General features: G+C 44.1%; 1 protein-coding gene across 11 annotated transcripts in view; it reads right to left on the reverse strand.

Annotated features, from left to right (window-relative positions):
* Positions 1-17,645, reverse strand: part of ADAMTSL3 (ADAMTS like 3) — a 372,565-nt gene that overhangs the window by 123,959 nt on the left and 230,961 nt on the right. For all 11 annotated transcript variants that reach the window (XR_012895741.1, XR_012895743.1, XM_075897127.1 and 8 more), the window contains exon 8: positions 1,738-1,812. Coding sequence is in view for 9 of the 11 variants with exons in the window: in XM_075897127.1 (XP_075753242.1) it covers positions 1,738-1,812 (75 nt within the window). In the remaining 2 variants the exon portion in view is untranslated. The remainder of the gene's footprint in view (positions 1-1,737; positions 1,813-17,645) is intronic.

Raw genomic sequence — 17,645 nt, forward strand, 5'->3', positions numbered from 1 at the left:
CAATAAAATATTGTTTGAAATATCAGATTTAAAAGTTTATTTTGTTGTCTCTGAGGATGTTCACATTTTCTATTTAAATGATAAATTCTGTATGGAAAAAATGATTGTTAGTAAAGAAATGAACTCTAGGTAATAACCACAAATGTAACCAAGAACCACCTGGATGACATTTGGAAATAAATGCTTCAAAAAGGCACCAAACTCCTGATGTAAGGTGGGAAAAATACCCAAAGATTTTACACATCTAATGACTAAAGAAGAAGTGCCCACCTGCACAAGCTGGTTGGGGAAACAGTGGAGACTGGTGGTGAAAGAGGGACAGTTGCAGTAGCAAGGGAGGGAGACACTTACCAAATAGTAATAGACAATGTCTCCTCCTAGGAGTCTCTGGCCAGCTGGGGAAAGAGGTGCTCATGGCCAGCATCCTCCATTTCCCAGGACTAAAGCTAGCCTGGGAGCCATGGCTTTGTTCCTGTATAGGCTTTTTGTAGGTTAGTTTACTGCTTTACATCCTTTAACTTTACTCAGACTGAGTTTTGATACATTTATTTTACTGAGTAGTAGATATATGGATTGATTTCTGTGACACTGCTCATACACTTAGAGTTAAGCATGTGCATAATTACTTGGTTGAATCAAGTGCAAAGGGCTCAACACCTTTTGCAAGATTAAACCTTCAGATCTCCATGGTCAGTCATTCTTTGGCTTCTATGCTGAGACTGCAGAGAGAGTTATCTTTTAATCCCAGTAGTCATAATGGTAGGTTTTGTAATACATATCTAGGGGGAACTAGACTGAGACCACGTTACTCATTTCACATAGGCCATGGAACCCATATTGGGTCATTACCAGATTTTTCTGGATTAAACTGGTAACTGGAGCTCCAAGTCTGATTTCCAGTTGCTGCTGCTTCCTCCTCCCCTTCAAAGCTTTGTAAGTAGTGCCTCTCTCTGGTGTATCTAAGTGCCAATGATCTAAAGCCCATTCAGTCCTCCACTGAACATAGTTTTTATAGAAGTTTTTCCAAGTCTCATGAACAATTTACTTTATTTTAGATATTCTGCACAAACATTCCAGTTCAGCATTATAAAAACATATCTACACATATATTCATACAATTGTGATTTTTATACAAATCTCTTTGAAAACAATTCAAATTCAATGTAATATTAATGTTCTGGAAGAATAGTTTGGGTTGAGAATTAAAAATGGAAAGAGGAATCAAGGCCTTGATCTTGCCAAAACACTGAGGCTGCGTCTAGACTGGCAAGATTTTGCACAAAAGCAGCCTCTTTTGCACAAATCTTGCCAGCTGTCTACACTGGCCGCTTGAATTTGCGCAATAGCACTGACTTTGTAATGAACAAAATCAGTGCTTCTTGCACAAATGCTTTCATGCTCCAGCTCGGGAAAAATCTCTCTTGAGCAAGAATACTTGAGCAAGAGGGCCAGGGTAGACAGGGAAGAACTGTTTTATGCAAAAAAGCCCTGATGGCTAAAATGGCGATCGGGGCTTTCTTGCGCAAAATCACGTCTAGACTGGCCATGGATGCTTTTGCGCAAAGGCACTTGCCAATCTAGATGCGCTTTTGCGGAAATACTTTTAACGGAAAAAAATTTCCGTTAAAAGTATTTCCGCAAAATCATGCCAGTCTAGACACAGCCTGAAAGTTTAGATAAACTTAAATAAAAAGGTCTGGTTTTATTCTGTTTAAAAATACATAAGACTGCTCATACCAAGGTGTGCTGGTCCTTTCAGTGTAAGTCTCACACTGCGGCTCCCATGAGGTATAGCAATCACAATTTCTTCCCCTAGGAAAATTAAGAAACTGTTTTAGAAATGATCTTGCACCAGGGAATTACCACATCAAGTAACTAGACTGAAAACTGTCAAATACGTCTCAGAAAATATTTAATGGGTCCCACAATGTTTCTATTAAAATAATGTTATTTTATTAAGTATAATACATAAAGTATTTGCTAAATGATGTAGTTATGATGACCTACATATGGATTTGTAAACCCTTCTTGCTATTGGTAAATTATTTTATATTAATAAAAACAATTAAAATGTCAGTAGTACATTAGGTGCATATTTATACTTTATTGTCCTTTTTTTTATTCTAATCATATGAAAGACTTAAGGGATTTGCTAAATGGAGTTTTACTCTTGCAAACCCGCTCCCCAGCCCTTCAGTTTCATTTTGCACCCACCTCATTTCCTAGAGCATAACATAACTTCAATAAATGGCAGGATTTACAGGAAATAAATCATCTACATAACACTATACAAATCAGTTAAGAACAAATTATAACAAGGTCTGCTTGTAACTTACAATATAAGATCATTACTTCCAGGAACAGTCCTAAGTTAAAATTATAAACTAAATCAGCATCAAACAGGACAATCCAAATGTAAAAAGCTTTTTCTTCCCTTAAATGTCCCTTAACAATAATCATACTTAACAAATACATCACTAATTTTATCTATAGATCTCAGAGTGCTTTACAAATGTGGGTATTACTGCCTTCATTTTATAGACTGACAACCTGTGACTTACCCAAGGTCTGATGGGTCTGATGATTCTGAATATGGGTCCTCTCTACTTCATCATGTGTCACACACTTAGAATCGGAGATACAATATTGAAAACTATCGGCATTCTACTGAGTTCTAAATTCCCATAGGTATTTTGGAGGGAAAGCATGATACCACAGAGACCTGACATACCCCAGACTCTGTCCTTTCCTATATTCATCATGATCCAACCCAAAAATCATAACGCCACAAACCTACTTCTTCACACATCAACCACACTGGCCAATATCTACACAGAGATGGTCTTTGTAGGCAGATACCACAACACTTTAAATCATCCTATAAATTGCCTACTGTAACGCCTAGGGCCATGTCTAGACTACGCTGAAGTTTTGAAAGAGGATATGCAAATTCCCATGGAATATCTTCTTCTGATCTCACTTTCAAAAGCAGAGCTTTCAAAAGTGAAAGTAGTTGGGATGGTTTTTTTGGCATTTTTTGAGGAAGAGCGGCTTTTCGAAAAAGGCAGGGGGTTTCCAGAAAAAACATGTGCTGACTACTTTCACTTTCAAAAGCTCTACTTTCAAAAATGAGATCGGAAGAAGATATGCAAATTCCTGCAGAATTTGCATATCCTCTTTCAAAACTTCAGCGTAGTCTAGACGTACCCTAGGTTCTATAATGTTGCCTTGAAGTAGGTTACTACAAGAAAAGTGCATGAAGAAATGTAGCAAGAGATGGAAGACAAGACTCATTGTACTTTCATTTAATTCGATAGGAATTTTGCCATTTGATAAAACATAAACAGACATATGCCTTCCGAAACTTAAAAATAATGTAGCCCTGGAGGCCAACAGAATCACCTGGCTTCTGGGCAAGGTGGGGTGGGAGGCAGGTCTGCACTTCTGGAAGAGGTAGGACTTGGGGCAGCTAGCCCTCAGCACTACCCAGAGGTTGGCGTGCTCACCCCCTAGGGCTCTGGTGGGGATTTAAAGTGCTAGCAGCCATGGACCCTTCTGAATCGCTGAGCTCTGGGGCAGTTACCCCCTTTCCTCTCCCTGTTGACAGGTCTGAATGTAGCTGAAGCAATGGTGAAAATCTGATAAAGCTTTCTAGCCTACTGTCTTCCCATTGAGAGCCCCCAAAATACACAGTTTTTTCCCTCAGTGCAAAAAAAAAAAAAAAAAAATTGCAGGAAAGTAATCACAAACCAGGAACATAATGTTGTATAAACACACCTTACATTTCTCCTAGTAAATCACTGTTGTATTTCCAAATCATAAACAATTAGGATTGATAGAAACCTCTGGGGATCATCTTGTCCAATCCCCTGCTCAAAACAGCACCAACTCCAACTAAATCATCCCAGCCAGGGCTTTGTCAAGCTTAACCTTAAAAACCTCTAAGAATGGAGAGTCCACTACCTCCCTAGGTAACCCAGTCCAGTGCTTCACTGTCCTCCTAGTGCAATAGTTTTTCCTAATATTCAACCTAGACTTCCCCCACTGCAACTTTAGGCCTTTGTGCCTTGTTCTGTCAACTGCCATCATTGAGAACAGCTTCCATTCTCTTTGGAGTCCCCTTTCAGGTAGTTGAAGGTTGCTATGAAATCCCCTGTTCCAGTATCTCCTCAGAAGTCATGTACCTCAGTCCTCCAATCATTTTTGTTGACCTCCACTGGACTCTTTCCAGTTTGTCAACATCCTTTTTTGTAATGGGGGCCCAAACTGGACACAATACTCCAGATGTCACTTCACCAGTGCCAGACAGAAGCAGATAATCACTTCCCTCAACCTGCGGGCAATGCTCCTACAAAAGCAGCCCTGTTACGGGGTCCACAGGCTCACCCCGCCCCGGGCACCCCAATGCCCCGGTTGCTGTCCCAGATGCTCCCGGTCTTCATAAAACTGCGCCCGGTCAACCCTCCCTTCGGTCGCCCAGACGATCCCTCGAGCGAGAAGGTGAGGGGGGTCCGGGCCCTCCCTCTCTCCAGACCCCAGCCCAGGGCCCTAAGGCGGGGGAGACGATCCTCTCTCCCCCAACCTGGCTGATGGGGCACAGAGCCTCAACACATCAGCCCGCGGGCTCCAGTAGACACCCGCTCTCGGCTGCTTCCTCACGCCCTCGCTCGACCGCTCACCATCCGGCCGGCTTGTTCCGCTGCCTCCTCGTGCCTCTCAGTCCCTTCATCTGACGTCCTCCTCCTCGCCTCCCCTTTCTTCTTCTGACTCTGCTGGTTTTATACCTGGGGAGGGTGCCGCCCCTGCCCCTCCAGAACGCCTGCACCTGCGTTCACCCGCGGCTCCACCTTCTCCTCCCCAGCTGTCTCTACTCACCCCCGGCGTCCTCCTTGCCGCCGGCATCAGTGGGGAATAGGGCTGACTGGGGGCGTCTGTGGGGCCACCCGCCCTGAGGCTGGTGGGGTGGCGTTCCTCCCCCGTTGCCCCTGCTGATCCCGGCGTGGGGGGTCCTTCCCCCGCGGTGCTCGGGACCGCATTCGTGAAGCCGCCTACCGAGCGGCGCATCATGGTTGCCCCGCCGACCACATCCTCAGCGGCGGCGGGAAAAGCCGCGGCGCTTCTTTCTGCCCCGCTGGGGGGGGGCACCCTCAGTGCGGGGTTGCCTCACCCTGTCACCTCCCACGTTGCTTGGGGCCACGCCGGCTAAGCCGACTGCCGAGCGGCGCGTCCCGGCTCCCCCGCCGACCGCGTCCTCGGCAGCGGCGAGAAAAGCCGTGCCGCTTCTACCTGCCTCGCTGGGGGGGGCACCTTTAGTGCGGGGTTGCCTCACCCCATCACAAGCCCAATATGCTTTCTTGGCAACAAGGGCGAAGTGTTTACTCATGTACAACTTCTCATCCACTGTAATCCCCAGCAGGGCCATAACAAGGGTGGGGCAAGGAGGACGCTCACCCCAGGTGCATCATAATCAGGGGCTCAAAGATACAATAAGTAAAAATAATAAGCTGCAAAAGTAAAGAGCATGATGCATGCTAACCTAAGGAGAAGGGGCGTGCAATTAATATTTTTTCCCGTGAACAAAAATACCTGATCCACAGGTCCTTTTCTGCAGAACTGCTGCTTCATCAGTCAGTCACCAAACTGTAGTAGTGCATACGATTCTTCTATCCTAATTGCAGGACTCTGCGCTTGTCCTTGTTGAACTTTATAAGACTTCTTTTGCCCTAATCCTCCAATTCATCTAGGTCACTCTGGACCATATCTCAACTTTCCAGCATGTCTACCTCTCTTCCCAGCTTAGTGTCATCTGCCAGCTTGGTGAAGGTTCAATCCTTCCCATCATCTGGATCATAAATGAAAATATTGGACAAAACTGGCTCCAGGACCAACCGCTGGGGCACTCTGCTTGGTACTGGCTGCCACCTAGACATTGAACCATTGATCTCTACCCACTGAGACTGATGTTCTAGTCAGCTTTCTATCCACCTTCTTGTCCACTCATCCAATACTTCTTCAAGCTGCTGCAAAGAATACGGTGAGTGACAATATCCAAAGATTTGCTAAAGTCAAGGTATATCAAGTCTACCTCCTTTCCCATATCCACAGAGCCAGTTATCTCATCGTAGAAGGCAATTAGGTTGTTTACGCATTATTTGCCTTTGATGAACCCATGCTGATCATTCTTAATCACCTTCCTCTCCTTCAAATGTTTCAAAATGGATTCCTTGAGGAGCGACTCCATGATTTTTCCAGGGACTCAGATGAGGCTAACAAGTCTATAGTTCCCTGGATTTTCTTTCTTCCCTTTTTTAAAGACAGGCACTATATTTGCCTTCTTGCAGTTATCTGGGACCTTCCCTGATTGCTACAAGTATTCAGAGATAATGACTAATGGCTCTGCAAACACATCAGTCATATCTTTCAGCATACTCAGATGCGTTACATCTGGCCCCATGGACTTATACATGTCCAGGTTTTCTAAAACAAAATACAGGATTAAGTGCAACATAGTCCTGTATTTTGTTTCAGCTACACCAGACTAACACGGCTACATTTCTATCACTATTCTACATGCCAGGTTTTCTAAATAATCCTTAATTGTTTTTTCACCAAGGGTTGCTCACCTCCTCCAAATACTATGCTACCCAGCACAGCAGTCTGGAAGAAAGCCTGGTCTGTGAGGACGGAGGCAAAAAAAGATTGAGTACTTCACATTTTTCCACATCATTTATTACTAGATTGTTCTCTATTTCAGTAAAGATCCCACACATTCCCTGACCACCTTCTTGTTGCTAACATACCTGTAGATACCCTTTTTGTTATCCTTTACATCTCTTCCTAGCTTCAACTTTGGCCTGATTACACCCCTGCATGTTTTAGCAGTATTTTTATACTCCCCCCAGTCATTTGTCAAGTTTCCACTTCTTGTGAGCTTCCTTTTTGTGTTTAAGCTCACCAAAGATTTCTGTGTTGAGCCAAGCTGGTTGCCTGCCACATTTTCTATTCTTTCTGCACAGCGGGATGGTATGTGCCTGTGTGTTCAATAAGGTTTTTCTAAAATACAGCCAGCTCTCCTGGACTGCTTTCCAATTCATATTAGTCTTCTAGGGGATCCTGCCCATCAATTCCTTGAGGGAGTCAGTCTGCTTTTCTCAAGTTCAGAGTCTGCAATCTGCTGCTCTCCTTTCTTCCTTTTGACAGAATCTTGAACTCAACCAGCTCAGGATCATTGCTGCCCAGGTTGCCATCTACTTCTATTTCTCCTACCAATTCTTCCCTGTTTGTGAGCAGCAGATCAAGAGGAACATAACACCTAGTTGGCTCCTCCCGCACTTGCACTAGAACATCGTCCCTAACACTCAAAAAACTTCCTAAATTATCTGTGCACTGCTCTCCCAGCAGATGTCAGGGTGATTGAAGTGACTGAGAACCAGGACCTGTGATCTGGAAACTTCTGGTAGTACTCCAGACAAAGCCTCATCTACTTCATCCTCCTGATTTGGTGGTCCATAACTGATGCCCACTATGACACCTATTATTGCTCTTGACTCTAATCTTAGCTCAAAGGCTCTCAACAGGCTTTTCTCCAGTTTCATACTGGAGCTCTGAGCAATCATCCTGCTCTCTTACATACACTGCAACTCCTCCATCTTTTTTCCCCCACCTGTCTTTTCTAAACAATTTATACTCATCCCTAACAGTGCTCTAGTCGTGAGTTACCCCACCAAGTCTCTGTTATATACACATCATTATTCCTTGACAACTGTGCCAGGACTACCAATTCTTCCTGTTTCCCAGGCTTCTTGAATTCATGCACAGGTACCCAAGATAATTAGCTGACTGCTGTACTTTCTTAGTATGAATCATGAGACCTTGTAGCCAGACAGGAACCCCCCCCCCCCGTAACATCCATTTTTGCTTGCCTGGAGCACACAGGGCACACAGAGCAGTAAAAGCCTTGAACAGAAGGCCCAGATATGCAGGCTGCTATGACCCTGGATGGCTGTAAACAGAGATACAATTGCTAGGTTAGCAATTGTTGACCTAGAGGTTGCCGAGGAGTGCCCTTGACTGAAACCCATATTGATACGAACACACACTGTCCGGGAGGAGGACTCTCCCGCCCAGTAAAAAAATGTCCAGTACTCACAATTTAGTTCTCTCTCTTGCGAGTGTAAATTAAGTTGAAACTCCCTTGTAAGAACTGGCATCACAAAGACAGATCAACACAATTTGGCATCTTAGATAAGAAAGAGGACACGGGCCCCTACGGGCATAAAGATGGGTCCAGCAGCACATTTACTTTGAGTGTCAATCTACCATCTATCTGCTGGTTGGGGTAGGTGATTGGCCTCCCGAGGTTCCACGGGGACGCCCACCTCGTATTCATCTTTCTTAGGAATTGAGGGACCGGCCCTGGCTTGACCCGCTGGAGTCGAAAGGCACAGAAGGGGATACAAATTGTACCTGAGTGTGGTCCTTTGTCTTAAGTGTACACATAAACTTAGAGCTCTTTAAAGATTAAGCTGTCACTTGGAGTAATGGTAGTTCGGAATAGGAAGGCTAGTCTGAACTACCTAGTCCATGCCGTGTGTAGCCGCGCAGCACGGAGTCCGCACTAGCGGACATTTAAAAATGGCGTCGCCCGGCTATATGCAAATGAAGCCCGGGAAATTCAAATCCCGGGCTTCATTTGCAACTCCGGTTGCCTACATTACCACCCTAGTTCGAACTAGGGTGGTAGTGTAGACATACCCACGTATAGGGAGAGCTTGGGCATTTGAATCATGTCGCTTCCAGGGGACAGATCCATAGGGGCATCTCTCAGCCTTCCCTTGGCTGCCCACTGCGAAGGAATCCTGTAGCCTAGCAGTTAAAATCTGAGATGTAAGAAGCTCTTCCTATAAACCTTGGGGTGTCCTCCGCGAAGGGACCCCGGTCCTAGCGGTAAAGACATGGACGTTAAACTTCTCGGGCCGCCCTTCAGCCTCCTAGGCTGCCCGCTGCGACAGGGCCTTGCCTCCCAGCAGTTGAAGACTTGGGTGTAACACAGACACACACACACTGCCCTGACCATCAGCTGACAGACCTCCCCTGTTGCACCTTGTGTTTCCTTCTAGTATTTCCACTTCCTCACTTATCTCAGGGCTTAGGTCACCATCCCCCAGAGAACCTAGTTTAAATCTCTCCTCACTAGGTTAGCAACCCTGCCTGCAAGGATGCTCTTTCCTCTTTCTGTTGGATAGAGCCCGTCTCTTCATAGGAATCCTTGTGCCCAGAACAATAGCCCATAAAGAATCCAACACTCTCTCTCTCTGACACCTCCTGTGCACCCATACATTAACCGCCACAATTTGATGGCCCCTACCTGGGCCTTTTCCTTCAACAGGGAGGATGGATGAAAACAAGTCTTACACTTCAAACTCCTTTATCCTTCTTCCCAGAGCCACATGACCTGCAGTGACCCACTTCAAAGTCATTCATTGGTGCCCACGTGAAGAAGCAGAAAGGGATAATGGTCCAATAATGGCTTAATCAGTCTGGCAGGCACACTGTCACATCCTGTATTCCAGTAAATGGGATCTCCTTCTGTTCCCTTTCTTCAGATAACTCTTGTAAACCATTCTCCGTCATAGTCCCGTGTAGAGAGCCTGAAAACAGTTTCTTACCACTGTCTGCACTGGAGGTACATGTGTTCTACTCTCTTTTCTTATGGAGGTCACATGCTGCCAATTTTCTTTCCTGTTTTGCACTGTCCTCTCTGATTCTTCAGCACGCTGTTCCTGCAGTACCAAACACTTACTTCCATCCAGAAAGTCTTTATTTTATCTGATGCAATGCAGGGCAGATACTTGGGTCTCTCATCCTTTAACCTTCCTTTCCAATATGGAGACCAGCTTGCACTTCATACAGACAAAGATGATTCGGTCCTCTGGGAAACAAGACAAACATGGCACATCCTTTGTAGGTCACAACAGCTGATCGCTCACTATCCATATACTTTCTAAGATCCTCTTCAGATGTTGTATTTACTGCTTACAGAAGCCTGAAAAGGCAAAAATTACTGCAGGAACTCTCCTAGGTGACCTCCCAGGCAAACTCCCTCAGTTTCACTGTCATCTGTTCACCACTTACTCATGTCACAACTGACTGCTTTTTTATAAGGCTGCTGGCTTGAAGCGGTATGCCCAATTCAAAGCCTTCCCTCCAATCAACCACTCAAACCCCCCTGGAACAAAGCAATCCCAATTCACACTTTTTAAAAACACACACACAAGGACAAACAGTCCATGCAACTAGCTACAGTCAAACAAATGCCCATAGGAACAGAGAAGCCACATATTCAATCATTTGATTCAGTAGTCAAGTCTACGCTTATGCTATGTGTTAATTTTATTTGGTGGGTTTCACTGTAATGGGTTATCAATATTTTCTTTAGCCCATGAACTAAAGTTCAGTGATACATTGCTTCAGAAATGCTCCTATGGTAGTTTGAGAATACGATTTTTAACTAAAAATAGTTGATTTTTTCTATGTTAAACCAGGCCTTTTAACTATAGGTGCTAAATTATCAGCTTCTGGTTCACTACTCCTGAGCATAAGTATGAAATACTGCCAAATGTTCGGGATACATCAAGCAAATACTGCAATTATTTTCTTCTGAAATAATCACCTTCTTACATTACAGTTTTTATACTTCCAATCTCTATGAAGGTTATTTAAATATAACAAATTAAATTTATTCTGGACATAATGTAATATGATCCTTATTAATTTCATATATGAGTATTCCATCAGAGTGCAAAACTATAATTCAGCAAAAAAAAGTCCTGGAAAACACATTAACTACTCAGTCACATAATATCTCTTTGTTTCTTGGTTTTTCATCAGCTGAACTGCAATTAATAGCCAACAGATAATGAATGACTATATCTTTAAGTGCAATGAAATAACTACCAAATTCATGACTAGGCACTAAGATAATATAAATAATAAAGAATAAGTAACCTCCAGCACTGAAGACAAGATAGATTTCCAGGGGCCTGCCTGACCTTACTTAATCAATGACTATACCTCTCCTTTTAAGCCGCAGTCCCTAGTCAGGGCACACAGCCTTTAACAGGGGTTTGATCTTGGAAAGCACTGAGCACACCAAGTCTGGTTTCAGTGGGGCTTTGGGCCCAATCTGTGAAGCGTCTCAAAATGGCAAATGCATACAGTTTTGTAGTAGGAGTGACTGTAACTCTGGTCTTTTCAGAGGGACAATGGATGATCACAGGATGACAGTGATCACAGGATGACAGTGCTGACAGTGATTGTTAAGGGGGAACAAGCCAGTGTACCCGTGACTGGTCAGCTGACCCCAACTGGGGCTCAAAAGTGGGTCTAGGGGTCTGAGAAAGTAGGATACCTGATTAGTCAGAGACCTAGCAAATGTAAGCGAACAAGGAAGGGGGAGGTAACAGGTGCGCGAGACAGAAGGAGGAGAGAGGCAGAAGGGAAGATCTGCCAGGAGGACTGCAGGTGACTGAGTTTGGAAACAGAATTGTAACTGAGCTGACAGTGAGGAGCTTGAAGGAAGCTAGTTAGCTGGTAACTAAAGCTGGGCCTCCTGATGAGCAGGAGATTGGACAGTGAATCCAAGGTAAAAGACTAGATCCATCTTGGTCAGAAGAAGCCAACTCTGGAAGCAAGGGGGTTGTTGCAGGAGGATGGATCCCATGACCAGAGTTATGACTCCCAGGCAGGGAGGTCTGGGGAAATGGAAGAATGCAGAATGAAGAGGCCTAAAGCCTTGAGTTAAAGGCAGCAGGAAGTTGAGTGGCCAATTTTAGTCAGGGAGGCCTAGAGAATGGGACTGAGGAAACTGAAAAGAAGTGTTGCTATTGATTCTGGGGCAGGTACCTTCCTGGTGATGTCTTTGGAGAGAGAACAGGAAAAAGATTTCTTTACGGTGGCTACTGGAAATTGGTTTTACTACCAGCCAACCAGGTTGGTTTTGAAAGAGTATTGCATTGGTGCATGTGAATAAATTATGCCCAGAGGTGGGCTTTGTATCAAACACAAAGACATAATGTTCCTTTGCAAAGACAGTGGAAACAGACAGGCAGAATTGTCATGCTGCGGCCTCCTGGACGAGGGTGTTCAAGTTCTGCAAGTTCTTCCCCTATCTCAATCGGAGCAGTCCTACAAAGTTTCCATTTTGCATTCCCTCAGCAGAGCCTCTGACATATTTCACACTCGCTGCCATGTTCCCTGGTGTGGTGCAGCATTTTGGTCGGGGTGCTAAGTTTGCTGTCATGCTATTTGGAAAGGCTGGCACCACAGCAGGAGTTTGCTTGCCTCATGGCAGACAAAGTGGGCATGTCCAACAATGCGTCTGGATCAACCTGGCCACCACTATTGCTCAGAACAATACTTCCAGCTGCCAAAGAAAAAATGGAGGAGTTTGACAATGGAACACTCTGAGAGGCTGAGATCGCATTCAGAAACACAGGCAAGATCGCTCTTACCGGTAAGAGGCAAATTTCAGGTCGCGTAATAAGGACAATCAGTGTTTCTGTGGTGACTGAAGGGAAAGAACATGATGCTGATCCTCTGCTGCTTCTCTGCTGGCCCTCAGCTACACATGGATATCATTGGACCATACATAGTGCTTGTTTGCACAAATGGGACTGTTTTTCCTGGCACTGGGAGCCTGCCTACACCAGCGGTTACCCTGTATCCAGACAACAATGAATTAACCAGAGAAGGCCCACAGAAAATGGGACTTCGTAATTTGCTTCCTATTCCATATTAAGATCATGGATAATAATGCTGGCAAGGTATAGCAGCGTGGATTTATGGATTGTAAGCTCTCTGAGAACAGGAACATTTTTGTGTGTGTGTTGTGGGTTTATACAACACTTAGCACCTGATCCACGACTAGGGCTTTTCACTACAGTAATATTATTAATAACAGAGGGAATAAGCAGAGAAGGAAAGAGGATGGCACAGAGCTAGCACAGCTAGCTCCACCTTATCTGAGGACTCTCCAAACTATGGGAATCCTTAGATACCGCTGCCTTTAGGGAAGAAGTGGGGAACCTTTTTTGAGTCAGGGTCGATGACCCACAGAAAAATCAGTCTGGACCGCTGTGTGAGAAGGAAAAAAGAAAAAACAAACCCTCACAGATGAGTCCCCCCTGACTGGGAAGGAGAAAGACACTCCTTACAGTCCCTTTGCACACCAGAGCCTGGGCGGGGACACAGGGGGGGGCACTAGGCTAGTTGATTTTGTGTACTCCAGCCCCACAGTGGGACAGCAGAGGGGCTGGAGCACCAATGCAGACTCCCCGATGTTGGGAGGGGGTCTACAAGCCTCAGGGGCTGGATCCAGGCTAGGGATGTAAGTTCCTAGTCAACTATCCAATAAGCATATGCTTATCGGGTAGTCGAGTAGTGACTCGACTAGTCACTTCTCCCCTGCTGCCTCTATCAGAGAGAGGCAGCAAGAGGTGGGGAGCAGGAGCTGGTGCTGGGGGGAGGAGGGGAACCGGCTTAAAAGCCAGCTCCCCCCAGCACAATCTCTGAGGGGTGGTGTAGGGGAGGCAGAGGCACATTGAGGAAGTGGTGCGAGAGGGGACTGAAGTAGTCCCCGATCATGCCGATCCCAATTGCTGTGCCTCTTCCATTGAAATGTACATGAACCATTCATGGTTCTTGTACATTTCAAAGGAAGAGGTGCAATGGGGAACTAGCACAAGTGGGGACTGCTTCAGTCCTGCTGCACCTCTCCCTGTGAAATGTACAAGAGCCAGGGGCAGCTCCTGTGCATTTCAAAGGAAGAGGTGCAGGGGAGAACCCTCTCTCCCACTCAACCCTTCCTCCCCCTGCCTTTTCTTGCACCCTACCATACTCCCAGACACACAACTCCTCAACTCACTCCTGCACTCTCCCTCCCATCCAGACCCCACATCCACATTTCCTAGCAGTCCCCACCTATACACTGAACTTCTCATTTTTGGCCCCAACCTAGAGTGTAGGAAGAGCATCAGAATCTACTAGGCTGGGCCCCCTAGGTGATGGTGTGCTTCTGATTGGGTGGGTTCCCCACCCCGGATTATAGCTTTTTAAAGATCATGTTGTCCTCTGATGCTATAAACACACCCACAATTATTCCCTGAAAGTACAGTATGAAGGCAAAGAAAACCCACAATATCACTGCCAGTTGTGTCCACCAACAATCAATTTATAGTCAGGGTCTAGTCAGTGATCTGGATGCTTCAGTGTGCACATCATCAGTCCACATTATTGTGCACTTATTACCGTTATTGTCATAGTTTCTCTTTCATACTGCATCTTGTCTTAGATAGAAAGCTAACTGGGGCAGGGGCCACGTCATCCTATGCATCAGTACAGAGCCTAACACGTTAAGGGTGCCTGAACTTGATTGAGGCCTCTCAGGGTATGTCTACACTGCATTCCTCTTTCGAGAGAGGAATGCAAATGCAGCCAAGCGAAATTGCAAATAAAGCGCAGATTTGAATTTCCCGTGCTTCATTTGCATAATGGTGTCCGGGCACTTTTTCAAAATACCTTATTTTGAAAAAAACCCACTGTCTAGATGGTGTTATTTTGGAAAAAAAGACCCTTCTTTTGAAATAACCCTTACTCCTTAAAAATGAGGTTTAAGGTTTATTTTGAAAGAAGGTTTATTTTTTCGAAATAACCCCGTTTCATGGCTTTTTGTTGTTGTTAAGAAATAGGGTATTTCAAAAAAGCACCCAGACGCTATTATGCAAATGAAGTGTGGGAAATTCAAATCCATGCTTCATTTGCAATTTCACAGGGCTGTATTTGCATTCCTCTCTCAAAAGAGGAATGCAGTGTAGACATACTCTCAGTGCTACTATTTAACAATAAATAACAAAAGAACGAGGGAAATATTGTATCTTTGTACATTCATGGTCAACGTCAGTTAGGGCATGTTAGGGAACCATTATCTTACCAAAATCAAAACCAAAAGATAACTGAGAAAATGGTCCCTTTATGGCAGGTTTTAATCCAGTTGCCGTAACCTACATTAACAGCTGTGTAAGTGCTTCGTATCAGCTCTCGTTGCAATGCAATGCACTAGCCCTCAATACTTTCCTAACAACTTTCTCTTGATACAAGCTGTTGCTGGGTGCTGTCCAACTTGTTATCAATCCTGACTCACACCCCTGTATTCTAAGCAATGTCCTAGCTTGGATCACACTTTGCTTTGGAGGGGCAGTGAGGCCATTAGATTAGCAGAGCAAGGCTACGTCTACACAGCTTCTCTCTTCCGCAAAAGCCTATGCAAATGAAGCACAGATTAGCATATTGTTGTGCTTCATTTGAATAATTAATTAGGAGCCATTTTTGCACAAAACTCCCCTCTCGTGCAAGAGCTGTTCTTCCTCATTTTTTCAGAAAGAACGGCTCTTGCGCAAGAGGGGGTTTTTGCGCAAAAAAACTCTGTGTAGACGGCGCCTTTTTGCGCAAAACGGCTCCTACTTAATTATGCAAATGAAGCGTGGCAATATGCTAAACTGTGCTTCATCTGCATAGGCTTTTGTGGAAGACGGAAGCTCTGTAGACATAGCCCAAGTTACATGATGCCTTCTACATAGCTCTGATTGTGTCTGATTACCACTCAAGTACATGACATGTTTTTGCAGAGGCAAGCTGGACAAATATAGAAGTGTTTGCGTCTCCTCATCTGACTTACTTTCTAGACCATATCCTGCTCAGTCAACTCACGTGAGTAGTGCCACTGAGTAATGTAGGACTATTCTCAAGAGCCAGCCGTGATTTGGCCCTTTATTTTCAGTTCTAGCAATGTACCAGATATCTACCATTTGCAGACAACTTCTGGTGTAGCTCTTAATTCAAAGACACTAATCATTCAGTATTCTTTTTTATTTGAAAATATTTGATAATCACCCATCAGTTCAATATTATAAATGATACAGTAACAAAGACCAATGATATGGAAAATGAATTGTATTATTATTTCTGTGATATCACCTTCACTCTGAGATTGTTTATTTTATTATTATTATGAAAAGTTGATCTATAAACAGAATATACAGTATTAATCATACTCAAATAAAATTAAACTGTGGGTCTCTGTAGAATTCTTCCTTTCTGGTGTTCTGTAGCACTTAACTAGTTTGGCATATGAGGTCAGACTCTGAGCCTGCAATGAACTCTTCATAGGCAGATCTGTGCACCAATGGTTAATTTAATTGACACAGGGATCTGCTTTCACTGACCCCATTGCCTAAGACTAAAAAAAAAAATTAATTATATACTAAGCTACTGTAATATATAATACATAGACATTTTAAAAACAGGATAGGCACTGTTGAGTTTGAGATCAAGTTCTGTTCTAGGCCTATCAGAAATATCATCAGACTCTTTTGTAGGGAATTTTAGCTTAGCGGTAAGAATTGTTTCCAGTTAAAATTTGGAACAGAACAACTCAGGCTGTCACTTAAATCAACAAAACTCTTTCACTGATTTTTATGAATAAAGACATACAATTAGCAGCCCATCAGGCAAATGGATCTCAGGAAAATGAAATGTACAATACACTGTGGGACAGCCAATGTCCATAAACTGGAGATTTCGTACACAAGCCAAGACAGACCAGGAAAGCGAGCAAATCTCATAAGTCCTAGAGTAATTCCAAACCAATCACCCAAATGAACTCCAATGAAGAGAAAGAAGTAGATTGCTCTTCCTTCAGAGAGCTATAGCTGGTCAGAAAAGACTGGATAGATTCTCCCCTGTACAGTTACAGGTTTTTTTTCTGTTTGGGAAGGGAATAAAGAAGAGAAGAAATCAGATCATGCATTACACAGAAGGCACATTCTAAAATGTCACACACACACTACCACTTACAGAAACACAAGGTTCTGCCTAACAGACTATGTAATGAGAGTTGGTCAAATAGCACTGAATATTTTTGAGAGCTATAAAATGAAAATACATAATGAATTCCAGGACACAATGTTTCCAAGCCAATTGTTTGTTTTGTATGAGTCAAGAACTCAAAAGTTAGGACATGCCAGAATTAATATTTTCTTAATTTGGTGCCCTTGTGAATATGCATTATGATATTGTGTTTAATTACATTATCACATACTATTTTTTCCAAAAGATCCCTTCCTCATTCAGTGCACACAATGGACAGTGCTCATTGAGTTTTGTGTACTCCTCATTGTTCCGTGTCTTATTTGCTGCACAATAATCAAACCTGCCATGAAGGAAACTCCTCAGACCTGAATTTGTGTCTTAGTCCTCTTGATGATCCAGTCTCAGTCTCCACCAGTGTTCCTTATAAGATGAGCGCTTGGGTGGCTGTCCAGGAGAGATTCAGGTGCCACCCAGCTGATTGGCAAAGCACCTGCAGCTGGCATCATGTGCTTCAATTAGTGGTGCATATCTGCACATACCTCAGTGCACCTAACACATTTTATTCTGCACATGGATGGAAAACATTAGAGGGAACATTGATCCCCACTCCTCTTGCTTCTCATCCCAATACCAGGCTCTCTACCCAGATAGTTCTCTTCTTCCCCTACAGGCTCACTATCCAATTCCTAGTTTCTCCGCGTTTCCATGCCCAGACCAAG

This window comes from Pelodiscus sinensis, chromosome 14, assembly GCF_049634645.1.
Source record: "Pelodiscus sinensis isolate JC-2024 chromosome 14, ASM4963464v1, whole genome shotgun sequence".
NCBI lineage: Eukaryota > Metazoa > Chordata > Testudines > Trionychidae > Pelodiscus > Pelodiscus sinensis.